At 46.8% G+C, this 16,541-nt stretch overlaps 1 protein-coding gene across 6 annotated transcripts in view; it reads right to left on the reverse strand.

The window, feature by feature from the left end:
* Positions 1–16,541, reverse strand: part of mical2a (microtubule associated monooxygenase, calponin and LIM domain containing 2a) — a 353,275-nt gene that overhangs the window by 10,312 nt on the left and 326,422 nt on the right. For all 6 annotated transcript variants that reach the window (XM_038807962.1, XM_038807967.1, XM_038807966.1 and 3 more), the window contains 2 exons: positions 5,054–5,153; positions 3,891–3,964 (listed from right to left, as the gene is read on the reverse strand). In XM_038807962.1, coding sequence (XP_038663890.1) covers positions 3,891–3,964; positions 5,054–5,153 — 174 coding nt within the window. The remainder of the gene's footprint in view (positions 1–3,890; positions 3,965–5,053; positions 5,154–16,541) is intronic.

The raw sequence follows: 16,541 nt of genomic DNA on the forward strand, positions 1-16,541 counted from the left end.
TTATATTTTTATGTAGGCAATCTAAGGCGAGTGTGTGGACGAATGAGGTGAATTTAGGTATTTTCAGTTACATTGGGGAACAAGGCAGGGGTGCCCCATGTCCCCCCTTCCTGCTTATGCTGGCAGTAGAGGCCTTGGCCGTTGCTCTGAGGTGCTTGGATAAACGGAGGGAAATGGCGAAGGGCGGGGATGGAACGTAGGATGTCTTTGCGTGCTGATGATTTGTTGTTGCACTTCTCCAACCCAGGTCTCATGGCAAGGATGTAATGGGGCTGCTCAAGAGATTCAAGAATTTTTCAGGTTATACACTGAATCTGGAAAAGAGTGAGCGCTTTTTGGTGTCTTTGCCGGGGCCAGGAGCTAGCTTGGAGGGGGCTTGCTGTTTCGGGTGCCGACTACCCACTTTAGGTACTTGGGGTGTAGGTGGATTGGGACTGGGTCCGGCTTCATAAATTGAATTTCACGAGCCTGGTGGGTAAGGTGGATTAGTAGAGATGGGGCAGCCTTCCCCTGTCATTGGCAGGCAGCAAAGATGAATATCTAGTCATGGTTTAAATTTTTTTCAATGCCTATTGGTCTTTTTTGTCAAAAACAGAACGGTCAATCTTGTTGTTTGTTTGGGCAAGTAAGGTAGTAAGGAATCAGAATATGGTGATTCAGAGAGGGTGGCCGTCAGGGGCTCTGGTCCTCCCCAACCCGTTGTACTATTATTGGGTGGCGAACACTGAGAAGGTGCGGGCTGGACCAGGGAGCCGGAGGTTATGTGGTTGAGGATGGAGGCAGGCTCTTGTAGGCGGGTGGGTGTGGTAACTGCGCCGCTCCTGTTTGCCCCTGGGAAATATTCGAGGAGGTCGGTGGTGGTGATCCATTGAAGATATGGAGACAATTTCGGCAGCACTTTAGGTTAGGGGCGGGGTTGAAGCTGATGCCGATCCGAGGGAATCATGGGTTTGAGCCGGCGAGGATGGATGCTAGGTTTAAGGGATGGGAGGAGCGAGGGGCGACGTAAGTGAAGGACATATTTCTAGAAGGGCGGTTCATGAGTTTGGAGGAGTTGATGGAGAAATTTAGCATTCCGCGAACTGAGGCCTTTAGGTTTATGCAGGTGCGGGATTTTGTGAAGAAAGTTTTCCCTACTTTTCCAGTGGCACTGCCCTCCTCGTTGTTGGAGGGGGTGTTGTCGGTGATGGGGCTGGAGGGGGGAGGGGGTCATCTTGGCGATCTATGGGAGGATTTTGGAGGAGGACAGGGCTTCATTGGGCGGGGTTAAGGCTAAGTGGGAGAAGGAGCTGGAGATGGCGCTGGTGTGAGTTGATGCAGAGAGTGAATGCCTCAACCTCGTGTGTGAGCCTGGGGTTGATACAGTTAAAAGGTGGTACAATAGGTCATATATGATGAGGTTGAAGATGAGCCGGTTGTTTGAGCGGATGGAGGCCACTTGTGAACGGTGTTGGATGGATCCAGCCAATCATGTACACGTGTTCTGGTGCTGCGGAAGTTTGAGAAATTTTGGAGCTCAGTCCCCTGGGGTGGTGGGGCCATATTTGGGGTGTCGGACTTGTAGAGCCGCAGGGGGGGAGTGGAGGCAGATGTTTCATCCTTTGCCTCGCTGATTGCTCGCAGGCGGGTCTTGTTGGGGTGGAGGTCAGCTTTTCTGGCTTGTGCCTTGTGTGGCTTGGGGACTTGATGGAGTTTCCATACTAGGAGATGGTTGAGTTCATTTTGAGGTGGGTGAGTGAGTGGTTCCACAAGAGATGGGGTCTGTTTATATTACACTTTAAAGAGTGGGTTGTCATCAGCTGCTAAGAGGGAGAGGGGAGAAGCTGGAGGGGGGAGGGGTGGATGGAGATGGGAGGGCATTTGTTTTGAGTTACTGGGGTGTTGGAGGGCGGAGGTGGGGGGAGTTTTTTTGTTGTTGTTGTACTTTGTTGTGTTGTTTAATTAAAATATTAAAATGTTAAAAAGCGATTTAAAATATTTTTTAAAACAATGTTACAGGATGCACCTGTATCTACCTGACACTTCTTGTTTATTTGATACTCTCTTTCTGCATTGACACTGTACCAGTCACAAACCATTTGTCACCTATAGATTTGAGAGAATCAATTTGCTGGATTGTTTATAGCTCTTCATCAGACTCTTCTGCTTGTATCTCCAGTGGCCATCTGTACAAGCTTGCTCTGCTTCATCCTAGCCAAACACTTGCATGTGAAATGTCTTGCTTTTTTCCCCGAGCTGGGCAGCCCTTCTCTTCCTCAGTTTGACATGTGTTTGTGAGTTCTCTGCTCTTTAGTGTGATGTGTCTCACAGCATAATGGCCTGCTCTGCCATATATATTCTACAGCTGACATTTTACAACTTCTGCATTTCTACACACATCTATCGCTTTCTTGAGAGTCAGTTTCTTTTCTTTCAGTAGACAGACTCTCAACGAGATGTCATGAATGCCTATGATGAATCTACCTTGCATCAGGTCATCTTTCAGCTATCCAAATTCACATGATTCTGCAAGCTGTGTTGCAACAGTCGCATGCTGTTCAATTATTTCCTTTTCACCTTGAGTTCTAGCATTGAGTGCATAGTGTTCATATGTAATCTTTACTTGGCATTCAAATTGTTTGTTCAAGACTTTTGCAATCCATGCTGTCTTTTTCTTTGTTTGACAGTTAGATTTAGTGGGGGTACACACTTTGTATCGGCCCCTCCCCATCAGTGTTAGGAGTGTGGCTACTCTTCTCAGTTCAGTCTTGTTAATTAAATATGTTGCAATCTCAAAGTTCTGTCTTTGGAAATGGAGAAAACTGCCAATTCTGCCACATATCATGTTTCATTTCAACAGGAGCTGGGAGGGGTGAATTTACAGCATTCACACACTCAATACCTTACTTGCAGCCTTCAGTTTGTTTGCTTTTCCTTATCCTTATTTTTAGCAGATTTGAGCAGTCCTCTGTGCCTGGGTTCTCAGTATCTTCTCTGCTGAATTTTCAGCATTTTACCACCTCTAATTCAGCTCCACCTCCTGACACCATGTTTCATGTTTAAGGACACGTGCTTCTTCAGTGCTTTTTCATTGTAAGTCTTCATTGAACTGATCTCAAGCTGGCAGCCTCCGGAGAGACTGCCTCATGGCATAGTCACATGACCACAGCAAGCCAGGTGTGCCGTGTTGAACTGATTGCCTTTCAAACCCAACTACCACATCCCACAACAGAATAGACCTGCCTAAAACCTGCAGTAGATTGTCTAAAACCATCTGTGGAAGAGTCCCAGTCTAGGAGTCATAAATATATGATAGTCACTGTTAAATCCAACATGGAATTCAAGAGGAATTTCTTCAGCCAAGAAAAGGTGAGAATGTGGAAATCACTCCCACAAGAAGCAGTTGAGGAGAATAACATAAGGGGAAGCTAGATCAACACATGAGGGAGAAAGGAACAGAGGGATAGGTTGATAGGGTTTTGTGAAAAAGAGTGGGAAGAGGCTCTTGGGCATCAGCATAGATCTGTCAGGCTGGACAGCAGGTTTCTGTGCTGTATATTCGCTGTGGTTCAATGTTATTCTGTACAAACAACTTCAGTTTGATAGGCACAGCTGTATAACTCGACACAAGACTGGTTACTAATAACAGTGTGCCGGTGATGGAGGGAGTGAGTGTTTAAGGTGAGGTGCTGATCATGCCGGCTGCTTTGTCATGGTTGCGTCTCTGATCACCTCTGAATTGACTCCTTTGAAAACCGATGTAGATTACGCAGATTGCTAACAGTCCCTGTTTTAATTAAACACTGGCAGCAGAAACACGGCAGCTTGTTGCTGGGTAATTTGCAATTATCCCCCCGAGCGCCAAGGCCTGAGTAATTTAATTAAGACCCGTCACAAGCTATAATGCTCACCATCAACTGCCATCCGATCGCGAAGCAGCTGCTGTAACCTGCTCTGCTGATCTTCCAGTTCCAACTCGCGAGCACTGTTGAGGCACAAAAGGGAGAAGTTGGGAATGCTGCCAATCTGGGAATTCTGCACACATCAATTAACCTTCTTGCATGGCCTGCAGCTCAGTGTAACCAGTGGAGGCAGATACTGCCAGGGAATTGGATAAGTCCCTGAGGGGAAAATAAATCTGCAAGGCGGGGAGGGAGTGAGGGGTAGGGAAGTGTGGGGGATGGGACTAAGTGAGTTATTCCTGCACAGGGATAGTCTAGTCGCTGCGGGCTGAATACTTCTGCTGATGCCATACCTGGAGGCCATTGGAATTACCAAACACACTGTGAGTACCAGAGGATCGACACCGAGTCTAAATTTCCAACCACTAGGGATAGATGGCTGAATGGGGTTTTAGGGACGTTATTCCAAAAAAGCAAAAGCCCTGTTCTGGATCCATTTAAAATTACAATGAAATGGAGGGGGTAGGGGGAGTTGATTTAGTTTAGTTTAGGCAGGATCAGCGAGAGGAGATGGAGGGACTTGGGAATTGTCTGTATAAGTTATGTTGGCGGGGTATGGTTGTTGGTTGGCAGGTGTTACATACTGAATTATGTTTACATTTGTATTTGTATCTTTTGTTATAAAACCATAAATGCCTTAATAAAATGTTTGTTAAAAAAAGTTAAAATGTAAAACCTCGGAGCAACACAGGGCTGTTTCTCACGAGTTGTTACTGGAGCTCTCAGTCCAAGGCTCAGATACTGGGGATGGGTATTATATTTTGGCTATGGATCTAGCTCCCATTAGACGTGAGTCTATTACCCAGGCTGCCACATCAGCACAGTACTAAGGGAGCTCCACACTGTCAGAGGTGCTATCTTTCAGATGAGACATGCCACTCTCTGTCCTCTCAAGTGGAACTTAATGATCCCCTATTCCAGGAAGAAGGTGAGGGGAGGTTCCCTCTTTCCTGAACCAATATTTATCCCTCAACCAATACCATTAAAAATAGAACATATTATCTGGGCGTTATTGCATTACTATCTGTGGGAGATTGCTGTGTGCAAAGTGTGACAGTAACTACTAAGAACTCCTTAATACTCTCCACTGAAATATTAAATGGACTACTCACAATATCATCATTTCAGCTTCGTAGCGAACCAGGGCATTCTTTTCCATTACCAGTTTAAACCACTTCTGCATCAGTTGAGGTTCTTCTTTTAAGTTGAGCTCTGGACATTTAGATTAAAAATCCAGTTAGTGGGTGGTCTTTTGTCTCCCGCTAATCGTACAATGCAAGCAAATCTATCCATTTATTCATTGTACATTAAATTTGACACATGTTTCATCAAAAATACATTATAAAGCATCCACAGTACCGGTTACTCTCTAGGTTGTGTTGTATTTTCAGTGTTAAAGATGTCACTCTGCTGTTTCATGGTTACTACTGCACAATTGTACAATCTGGCTCCGCATAAATGGATAAGAATTTTCCTCCTGGAAATCATTTAATTTCGTGCTCAGAATTTAAGTAAAACAAGCTGAAGATTTCACTATATTACATATTTCACAATAATGTGACTGCATCTATCTTTTAAACTAGCTTTTGAGTTTTTTAGTGCTTCATTAATATTTTGCTGATGTGAAATTTGAGTATTATTTTATGTGGAAAAAATGTGTGTGTTGTACCGATGTGTTTTTGAGTGTGTGTGTTTGTTTCCGTGTTTTTGAGTATGTGAGTGTGTATCGCTGCATGAGTTTACGTGTATGAGTGTGTATGAGAGTGTATGTATCTCTCTGTATGGGTGTGTGAGTGTGTGTGACAGTGTGGTTATCTGTGATGAATGTGTGTATGTGAACGTGTGTATCTGTTTGCACAAGTGCACATATAAAAGAGTGTGAATGTGTGTGTTTATGGGTGTGTGAGTGTGTACATCTGTGTGTGTGAGGGTGTGATTGTATGTGAGTGTGTAAGGGTGTATCTGTACAGGTGACTGTGTGTATATGAGTAGCTGTGAGAATATGAAGATCTATGCATTTGAGTGTGGGTGTGTTTCTGTGTATTGAAGTGTGAGGGTATGTGAGTGTGTGTGTGTGTCTGTTTGTTTGTTTGAGTGTTTATATGTGTGTGTCTGTATACGTGAGTATTTTTTTAAAAAATAAATCTTTATTGTCACAAGCAGGCCTACATTAACACTGCAATGAAGTTACTATGTGCGTGTGTGCGTGTGTGTGCGTGTGTGTGCGTGTGTGTGCGTGTGTGTGCGTGTGTGTGCGTGTGTGTGCGTGTGTGCGCGTGTGTGCGCGTGTGTGTGCGCGTGCGTGCGTCCGTACCAATAATGTTGCCAAATTAACTAGATATGGCAGTTATTAACATTACGTTTCAGAGTCGCCAGATATCAAATGATACCATCACAAGGCTTTATTGGATATCGATCAAAGACCAAGTCAGTTCAAGTTCAAAGGTAGTTTATTTATACACAAGGATTACTTCAACATGCAACATAAATACTACAAGTTAAACTACACCTAACAACTACAATAACCTATACTTAACTTCAGGGCAACCAGCTCTTTGCAGATGAACAAGGCCTTTGTTCGGATCTTGCGTGGCTGGGTAGAAGAAGTGGCTTCGTTTCTGCTGGGCTCATCCGTCTGGTAGCGATTGTTGGTCTTGAACTTGTCGTCTGATCATAATACTACGCTTGGTTTTAGGCGTAGGCTGGGGCCAAGAGTGACCGAACACATGGCTGTGTCTCTCTTTATCCCTCTGGGATTTCGTGCTCTTTGGGGCGGTCCTTAGCTGTGGACCCAATAATTCGACAGGCTTCGATCACTGCCTTCGATTTTGGCCAATAAAGGGGCTGGTACCTTGATGGCTGGGTGTGTCCTGAGCGGTCATTGACCTTGGCTGTTTGGGCTTTCTTAGCAAAGGGAGTGGCGCCAGTTAGTCTGCATCTGTATCGGTTACCTGAGTACAGTCCTTTTGTTCTGGGGAAATGGGCCATTGGAATGCAAACGAGCGGGGGTTTCGATCGCATCTAGCTATCTGGTTTGCAAATACACACACAAGCTCTGAGTGTGTCTGAATCCTGGGTTGGTCATAATTCCCATGGTCCTTTGCAGGTTGCCGTCTGAGATGGCTACATCCCGTCCTCTTGATCCTGAACACGAAGCGTAGTGGATCACACTGTTAATCCCTCATCCGTCCTTGGTGTGCCGGTTACCCTTGGTCAAGGACAGGTTCTACACTACTCTGTTCTATGTTTAGCTAAGTTTTATTAACACATTATACATTCATAATCTCTAAGGGGTCACTATAAAACATTCAACTATTACACGTTTAACTTATTCGCACAAGGGAATATCTAACTATCACTAACTAAGCTATTCTCATGCTGCTGGCAAATATAAAAAGGAACTTGTAAGTACAATACAAAAGTTTTAAACCAACGGCAGCATCACATTTCTACTTAACTCATCAATGTTACAGAGGTGTACAATCTTTATTTTTATCGGTGGTTACATTGTTGGGTTGGGTGAATTCCGAAGAAGGGGCTCGGAGTGTATATATCGGGGAGCGGGAGGCTCTTTTTCGCCATTTGCGGAGTCTAAGTGTCTGAATGACACTGCAGATTATCGCTATCACCAGAAGGGCCTCTACTGTGTAGGAAAGGGAATATCATTTAACAATGTTTTCGCACCAAGTGGGGGTATCAGTGTTTATCTTTATGTGGGCTAGGGGTATCATGTTGTGTGGTGGTGTTCGGGGCTGGTGTGGTGTGTGGTACAGAGGCTTGTAACGCCCGCAGTTGTAGGAGTGCAGCGATGATTTACAGCGATAAATAACAATGGAGGTCATCAGTCCTCTCTTCATCTTGTCTTCTGTCTTCCATTCTTCGTATATTCCTGGGGGTGCAAGCATAATATGTTATTATCGTTGGTTAACATCTCGTTTTGTTTGTCTTTCTCTCCTTATCTTCAATTACCCATTAGAATCGTCACCATGTGTGACTCCCTCATTTAAAAAAAAAAATAAGTTTTTTGTAGAGCCACTACCCTTAACTGAACGGATGCATTTGGGGTCCTCAGGCAGGGCGGGGATTAGTGCCGTTATTCCCTACCTGGGTGGCCCAAACGAGCGGAAAGAATTTGTAACACATGTGACATCCAACAATTGTTCCTTTAATGGCCATTGGTCAGTAAATAGTGTCGGAATAGTAACTATGACTGTATCAAGAAATTGGGTGTCTAGCCGACATTAATTAAAACCATGTAGCAATAAGAAAGAAAGGAGGAAATAAAAGGCGGGCAGGCTCCATCAGTAAGTAGGTCACCGTAATTCTTATGTGGCTCCTTTTTCTCATCATCTGGACACCTCAGGGTTCTGTATCGAAAAACGTTGCAAAAGGGTTACCGTAACGGGAGTCAGACTCGGAATCGTCACCATCTCCCGGTTGCCAGACTCGTGCCTACCGCTTTTGTGCAGTGGCCGCGTGGGCCGTCGTGGAATCCGAATCGTCATGTCTTACCAATCTACAAGAGTTATCGCGGTGCCAAAAAGGGGTTTGTTGTCATGAGGCGTAGAGGCAGTGGCAACAAAGGGCAAATTACTGTTGTCGGGCGATGGCGGTGGCTCTGGCTGTGGAAGGGGATATTGGGGGCCAAACATGTTCTGGTCGTGTTTCCCAGGGCTGGAGTGACTAGAGCCGGGGAGGTTGTACCAGTGGTCAGTGATTGTGGTCAATTCGGGAAGGCTGGAGCTATCGTCTGAATCAAGCTCAAGGTGGAAAGTCGTACTTGTGGGCGGAGACAAGGTCGGCTCTGTGGGCGTGGATGTGCAGTCATGGCTGGGGGAGGGTTGGACTAGGTTGTCGATGGGCAGGGCGGAATTGTCTGCTATTGCCAGGGAGATGTGGTGGGAGTGGCTACATTGGGTTCCATAGACTTTGAGCTGGTTGATGTGGAACCAACCAGTTTTACCATTGGGGTACGTTATCTTGTACACAGAGGGGCTTACTTTGTCTGAAATGGAGTAGGGTCTTGCAAATTTAGGGGAGAGGAACGAACTGGGACTGTACAGGGAAACCATCATTTGCTGACCGACTGTATACTCTACGTGGTGGACTGTTTTATCAAAGCAGGCCTTACTCTGCTTTTTCCTAGCGGACAGCTGCAGCTTTAATATTTTCCGTGACTTGTTGGACCGCTTTCTCATGGGTGAGGGCTGTGACTGAGGGGCTTGCCAAATCGAGACCTAATAAATATTCAGTTCCTTTCATGGGCCGTCCGGTCATGAGAATGTGGGGGGTGAAACCTGTGGAACTGGATACTGTGTTCCTAATAAACATAAGGGTGAATGGGAGGTCTGTGTCCCATGTGGTGTTATGCTGTTGCACCATTTTTCTAATGGTTGCTTTCAAGGTGCGACTCATTTATTCAACAATGCCGCTGGATTGGGGGTGATACGCTATGTGAAATTTTTGCTTGATTCCAAAAATCGTTAGGACCCCGGCGCTGAGGAGTGGCATGAACCACTCCGGCGTCGGGCCGCCCCAAAGGTGCGGAATCCTCCGGCGGGGGGTCGGAGAATCCCGCCCCTGTTGGGTCAAAATCTTAGCTGTGGCTTTCGCTTTGTTCGTCCAGGAGGGAAATGCTTCTACCCATTTTGTAAAGGTGTCGATTACTACTAATAGATATTTAAAACCGTTTCTGCAGAGGGGGAGGGGACCAATGTAGTCGAGCTGTAAATTTGTCCATGGGCCATTAACAGGTCGGGTGTGTCTCAATTGTCCTTTCTTGGAGTACCTTTCAGGATTGTTCTGTGCACAGATTAAACAATTCTCAACATAATGCATAACGTCTGCTTTTAAATCGGGCCAGCAGCACAAAGGTCTTAAATGGGCAATGGTATTGTCTATCCCCTGATGTCCGTGTCCGTCATGAAAGTGGCAAATTATCCGGTTTCTGTCCTGGGTGGGGACCACATAAATTCCATTTTTCAAAACTATACCGTCCTGTACCTTCAGTGAGTCCTTGAATTTGTCTGGGAAGTTACCGTCTAAAACTTGCTTAAGAGTGTCGCCTGCCTTTTGGGCCTGGGATAGATCCTCGATATTGGTCTGTGAAACCTGGACTGCGTGTATCGGTTCACTTTCGGGGGTTGCTAAAAGTGTCCGTGGCGTGACCCTGACTTAGCTAAGGTGTCTGCCTTTACGTTACCGGGTGGGGAGGAACGATGATGACTTCTCACTTTGATTATGCCGTATGTGCGGCCTTTTGCTGTCTTAAGGATATGCTTCAACAATGGGGCTGAGGGTAGAGGTCTACCATCAGTGGATACAAATTCTCGAGATTTCAACAGGAGCAGGAGTTCTGTCAAACTATTGCAGACAAACAAAACTGTCCGAATGTAGATCCGCTGGGGTCGTAAAGGAATCTGGGTGCTGCACTACATATGCTATAGCTGCTAATTCGGCTGCTTGTGATCCTAGGTGGCCGGGCAATTTTAAAGATATTTCCTCTAATGCACGTCTCTGTGCGTCTTCCACATAAATTCCACAACCAGTTATTCTCTTTCCATTTTCTATGGTGGAGGAACCGTCTACATAGATCCTTAAAGCGTTGTCCGTGGTCTGGGGATTCTGTGTGCTGATGCCTGCTCGTGTGTGTAGTGACTGCGGGATAACGGGTCCTGTGTGGTGTTTGGCTGCAATGATCTGGCACTCATGTGGGGTTCCTGCACACGGAAGATTGTCTGCTAACAATGTGTGGGCCGTTGTACTTTTAACTGTAATGTCCCTTCCTTGTAACAACAGTGTCCAGCGAGCTGCCGTATTCTGGCTGACTGAACCGTCCTTTCACCTACCATCTAACAATAGCTGCGTTGGGGTGTGTTCAGTTAAAATCATTACTGGGTGAAGGCCTGTGATATAAGCAACATACTGCACTGCCCAAAAGACTGTGAGCAAGTGCCGTTCACAGGGTGAAAATCCTTGCTCTACGGGATCCAAAATTCGCGAGGCATAGGCTACGGGTCCTAATCGATCATGTCTTTCCTGTAGGAGTACAGCTGATAGGATTTGGTCGGTGGTCGCTACTTCTATCGTGTAGGGAGAGGAGGGTCTGCAACTTGCAAAGCGGGGGCTGTGCCAAGGGCACATTTTAATTCATCAATGGCATCCATGTGCTGAGGAAGCCATTCGCATGCGGCGTTCTTTTTTCGGAGCTCTGAGAGTGGGGCTGCTTTTGTGGCAAAACCATCTATATGATTCCTACAATATCCAACTAATCCTAAGAATGACCGGAGTGCAGTCACATTGTGGGGCAGGGGCAATTTAACTATTGATTCAATTCATTTGTGTTCAATCTCTCTCTTCCCGTGGGTGATAATGGTGCCTAAATAAAGGACCTTCTCTTTTAATATCTGGGCTTTTTTTGGGTTAACCATGCATCCAATTGATTGTAAGAGACCTAGCAATTCTGAACGAAGCTTAACATGCTCTTCCTTTGTGTCCGTCTGTAGGGGTAAGTCATCCACATACTGAATAAGGCATTTGGGGCGGGAACATTTGGAAAGTCCGTTGGCCAATTGTCGGTGGAAAATGAAGGGGGTGTTGTGGAATTCTTGCAGGAGGCATGTCCACATATACTGCTGCCCTTGAAATGTGAACACGAACTTATATTGACAGATCTTGTCAAGCGGGATGGACCAAAAGCCATTGTTGATGTCCAGCACTATGAAGTACTTTGCTTGAACTCCCTGCTTGAGCATCGTTTCATGGCAACAGTGGGGGCTGCTAATGTGGTGACCTTGTTGAACTCTTGGTAGTCAATGGTTAATCTCCATGAACCATCGGGTTTCTTTACGGGCCAAATTGGGGCATTGTTTGTTGAGGCTACGGGCCGAATTACTCCTTGATCTAGTAAGCTATTGATGACTTTTGAGATCTCACCCTCGGCTTGCTGTGGGAAACCGTATCGCTTCTGGGGCTTGGGATCGGGACCTGAAATTGTGACCATGCCTGGGATCTTCCTACAATTGTGTTTGTTTTGGGCGAAGGCTGCTTTATGTTTTCTGAGGACCTCTCTAATTGTCTGGTCTGTACGAATTGTTTGCGGATCAAAGCAATAGTCTCCTACTGAGCAAATCCTATGTTTGTAGTCCCCTCCTGTGAGCGTAGTGGGGGCTCTCCCTTTTTTGGCCATTTTCCATTCACGGGGTCAAAGGAAAGGTTGTGGAAGCTCATTAAGTCGATTCCTAGAATATGCTCGGGTGTTTGGGGCAAGTCGACTAAAACAACGGGGAGCCTGGTGTTTATGGTTCCAATCTGATTATCTACAGGGGCTGTAATGTATCCCTGCTGTACATGTCCTGTAAATCCACTAAAGGTGATGGTGTCTGTGGTGGGCCATTTGTCGCACTGAAACATTGTGGAGGAGTTTAAAGTGATGCGGGACCCTCCTGTGTCCCAAAGGAACTCTACGGGGTGTCCCCGGACTGTGCCTGTGACTACTGGTCTGCCTGATTTGTCCCAGAGTGTGTCGCAGACCCAAGTTGGGGAGTTCAAACACCGTCAATCTGTCGTGTTGATTACTGCATTATCTGTTTGGGTGCTAATGCTATATATGGGCCTAACATTGGGGCGCTCGATTGCTGGTTCGGGGGTTTTGTTGGCATTCGCGGGCTTAATGTCCCATGTGTCCACAATTATAGCAACCTCGTAGTGCCTGTGCTCTGGGGTGCTGGCCTTCATGTCTGCCCTCATTTACCCATGCTGGGTCCTAATTAGTCCTGATTGGGTGCATATTCGCCTCTGCCTTTTCCTGATCTGCCTTCCTATGTAGGGATTGTTCCCAAGCTCTGGAGAGTTGCTTTGAAACCCAAACTTCATTATGTGTGGCGCCTGTGGGGTCGTAATTTACACAAGCCTTTTGTCCTTCTATCTGCTTCTGTGGTGTGGGAGACTAAAGTGTGGGCCCATTTAGTTGTGTCGTTGTTATCTAAGTGTGTGAGGTTCAAATTCTCAAATACTGCTTTAAAATGGATCCACAGGTGAACTGCAAATGCAGTTGGATGCTCTCCCTTCTTTTGCCTACAATGGTTTAAATCTTTCTTGTACCCGATCGCATCTAAAAAAGCCGTTTTCATTTCTTGTAGGGGTCCTCCTTCTACATTCTGGGGTTCTGGTAAAGCTGAGCTGACGAACTGGTCAAGGCTCATGACTATAAGCTTAACTTCCTCCCTTTCGTCTAGACCGTACATAACCGTTTGCTGCCGTACTCTATCAAAGAAATTATGTGGGTCTGCGGTGGGTTCGAATGGTTCAATTTTGGCGCAGGCATCTCTCAATTGGGTGATGGATGATGGGGTGGTGTAAACGCAATCTGGCTCATCCCGATCCGATGACTTGCGCTGTGTGGTGACCGGGTTCATGGGGGTATGTGCTGCCTGTGCAGTCGGTGGTGTGGGTGCTTTCCTTTTCGGGGCATGGGAGGCTCTATTGTGACTTTCTGTATCCTCCACATATCTCTGGGCGGTTTCATTTAGTTCTTGCCAATTGGGGCCATTCTCCTCATCTAAATCTTGTCCAAAGGTATCTCTGAATCCGTTTTGCACTGACAGCAGCAACTGCAACTTCTCTATGTGTCGTCTACATTTCGCGTGGTCTACTGTGCTCTGTCTTTGTTCTGTAGTGGAGCTATGGAGCGCTCGTAAAGCTGCCTTTAAATCTGCGAATTGTCTTGTTAACTGTGCTACCTGCTGTTCTGTCTCTTCTCGTACCAAAATTGCGCGCTGTGTATCTTGGTCGGCTTTATCGCAATGGGTCTGAAAGCTGCTAAGGTAAACTAAACAAAATTGGTGTGCCCGTTTGACATCAGCCATCTCTTTATCTTTAGCTGCCAACTGTTCCCGGAGTTGCTCATTAATTTTTTCACATTCACTATAGTTTCCCTCATTCGTCTCCTCTTTCTTAACTAGCTGGCTGCTGAGCATCCTCACGACCTCCTCTGTGCCTCGCAACTGTGCCAAACAGGACACTATTGCCATTGGCTTACGAACTTTCGCTGCATTCTTCTTATGTACCTTGGTTAGGTTGTCCCACCAGGTTTGTCCTATGCTTCCTGGACCTGACTCATCATTTGAACAAAACTCGGACCAAAGGGGCCATCCTTTCCCCTTCAAATACTTCCTCAACTCTTCTTCTCATATGGGTCACTCTCTGCTCTGTTGGTCGCTGCGACCTCGGGTTCCTGTGGGTTCATCAAACGTTCCATCGCTTTTGTGGCCATTGCTACTATTATCTCTGTTTTCCTACCATTAAGTTCTCTGTTTTCCTACCTCTAAGTTCTCTTTTGCTCTGCTTCTAACTTCTCTTTTCATACCGTCAATTTGGGACAGGGGGAATGGCCGAGGCTATTTTCCGGTTCACAATACTCATGATAGTTTTACGCAAAATCTAACAAGTTTACCGTATATCCCTGTTAGTACGCATGCAGGTTAGTACACACTTCTGAATCTTGGTGATTTGATCGATACGGGCCTGACACTTGTGGTTTCTTTCACTATTCCTCAATTGGATTTTTAACGCAAAGTTTTGTGTGTTCTCTCGGAGTGACAAAATCACTTCTAGGTCGAGTGACGGTGGAGTTGCCAATAATGTTGCTATTTTTAATGAGTGGAATACTATCCCACCAGCATCGCCAATAATGTTGCCAAATTAACTAGATATGGCAGTTATTAATGATAATATTGCTTTTCAGAGTCGCCAGGTATCAAATGATACCATCACAAGGCTTTATCGGATATCGATCAAAGACCAAGTCAGTTCAAGTTCAAAGATAGTTTATTTACACACAAGGATTACTTCGACATGCAACATAAAACACGACAAGTTAAACTACACCTAAAAACTACAATAACTTATACTTAACTTCAGGGCAACCGGCTCTTTGCAGACGAACAAGGCCTTTGTTCAGATCTTGCATGGCTGGGTAGAAGTGGCTTTGTTTCTGCTGGGCTCATCCATCTGGTAGCGATCATTGGGCTTGAACTTGTCTTCTGGTCGTAATGCTACAATTGGTTTTAGGCGTAGGCCAGGGCCAAGAGAGACCGAACACATGGCTGTGACTCTTTTAATCCCTTTGGGATTTCACATTCTTTGGGGTGGTCCTTAGCTTTGGACCCAATAATTCGACTGGAAGAGACGGTAAAATTATCCTCCTCTCGGGAAGTAGCGTTCCAAAGCCTTAACGCATTCCTGTCCGATCACATGACCCCCCTCATGGACCCCTGACCAAAGAATACCCCAGGCCTGTGCCGCGCGGCAGCCCGCTCACCATGGGGGGGCTACCCTGTTATTTCTGTGGCCAGCTTCAACACCCCAGGCAACGCTAACCGGCCCGGAACACGAACTGCAGTGATTACGGAAGAAAAAGGCATTTTGCTAAAGTTTGCCTAGCCGGGTCCAAAAACTCTAAATCGCAGGCCCGACCCTCGGACTCACAGACCCACAGATCCCACAGTGTGGCAGCGTATCTGCCGACTCCGCCTCCCCCGGACGCATCATTGACCTTGTGTTGTCCATGGGGGCAGCCATCTCCAAGCCTGCACAACATGTGCGACTCACAGGGGCTGCCAGCTTGGCCATCCTCGCCCACGCGGCCTGCCACGTGTGATTCATGGGGGCCACCATCTTGGCCGCCATCTGCAATGCCGCTCGACATGTGCAACCAATGGGGGCAGCCATCTTGGGGCCACCCCAGCACCTCCGACCACGCCAGCTACCCGCAACTCAGCGCGGTCACATTTGACCAGTCACGACCCAAACACCTCCGGTGCTCTATGATGACCATGCAGGTCAACGGACACGAAACACCCTGCCTCTTCGACTCCAGGAGCACCGACAGCTTCATTCATTTGGACATGGTAAGACGCTGCTCGCTTCCAAACTTCCCGGCGCATCAAACCATCTCCCTCACCTCCGGGTCGTACTCGGTGCAGGTCCGAGGGTGCACTACCGCAACCCTAGCAATACAGGGTGCCGTGTACGCCAATTTTAAATTATATTTGCTCCCAGACCTCTGCGCTCCTCTCCTATTGGGACTGGATTTCCAATGTAATCTCAGGAGCCTCACCCTGAAGTTTGGCGGGCCCCTATCCCCACTCACCGTATGAAGCCACACGATCCTAAAGGTTGACCTTCCCCCGCTCTTCGCACACCTCACCGCCGACTGCAAACCAGTCGCCACCAGAAGCAGGCGGTACAGTATCCAGGACAGGACTTTTATCAGGTCCGAGGTCCAGCGACTCTTGCGGGAGGGAATCATCGAGGCCAGCAATAGCCCCTGGAGAGCCCAGGTGGTCGTCACCAGGACCAGGGAAAAGAACCGGATGGTTGCTGAGCTACAGCCAAACCATAAACCGGTACACGCACCTTGATGCATTCCCCCTTCCCCGGATAGCGGACATGGTTAACCAGATCGCTCACTACCGGGTGTTCTCCACGATGGATCTGAAGTCTGCGTACCACCAGCTCCCAATCCGCCCGGAGGACCACCACTACACGGCTTTTGAGGCAGACGGCCGCCTCTTCCACTTCCTCTGGGTCCCCCACTTT

The sequence above is a fragment of the Scyliorhinus canicula genome, chromosome 9, assembly GCF_902713615.1.
Source record: "Scyliorhinus canicula chromosome 9, sScyCan1.1, whole genome shotgun sequence".
NCBI classification, from domain to species: Eukaryota; Metazoa; Chordata; class Chondrichthyes; order Carcharhiniformes; family Scyliorhinidae; genus Scyliorhinus; species Scyliorhinus canicula.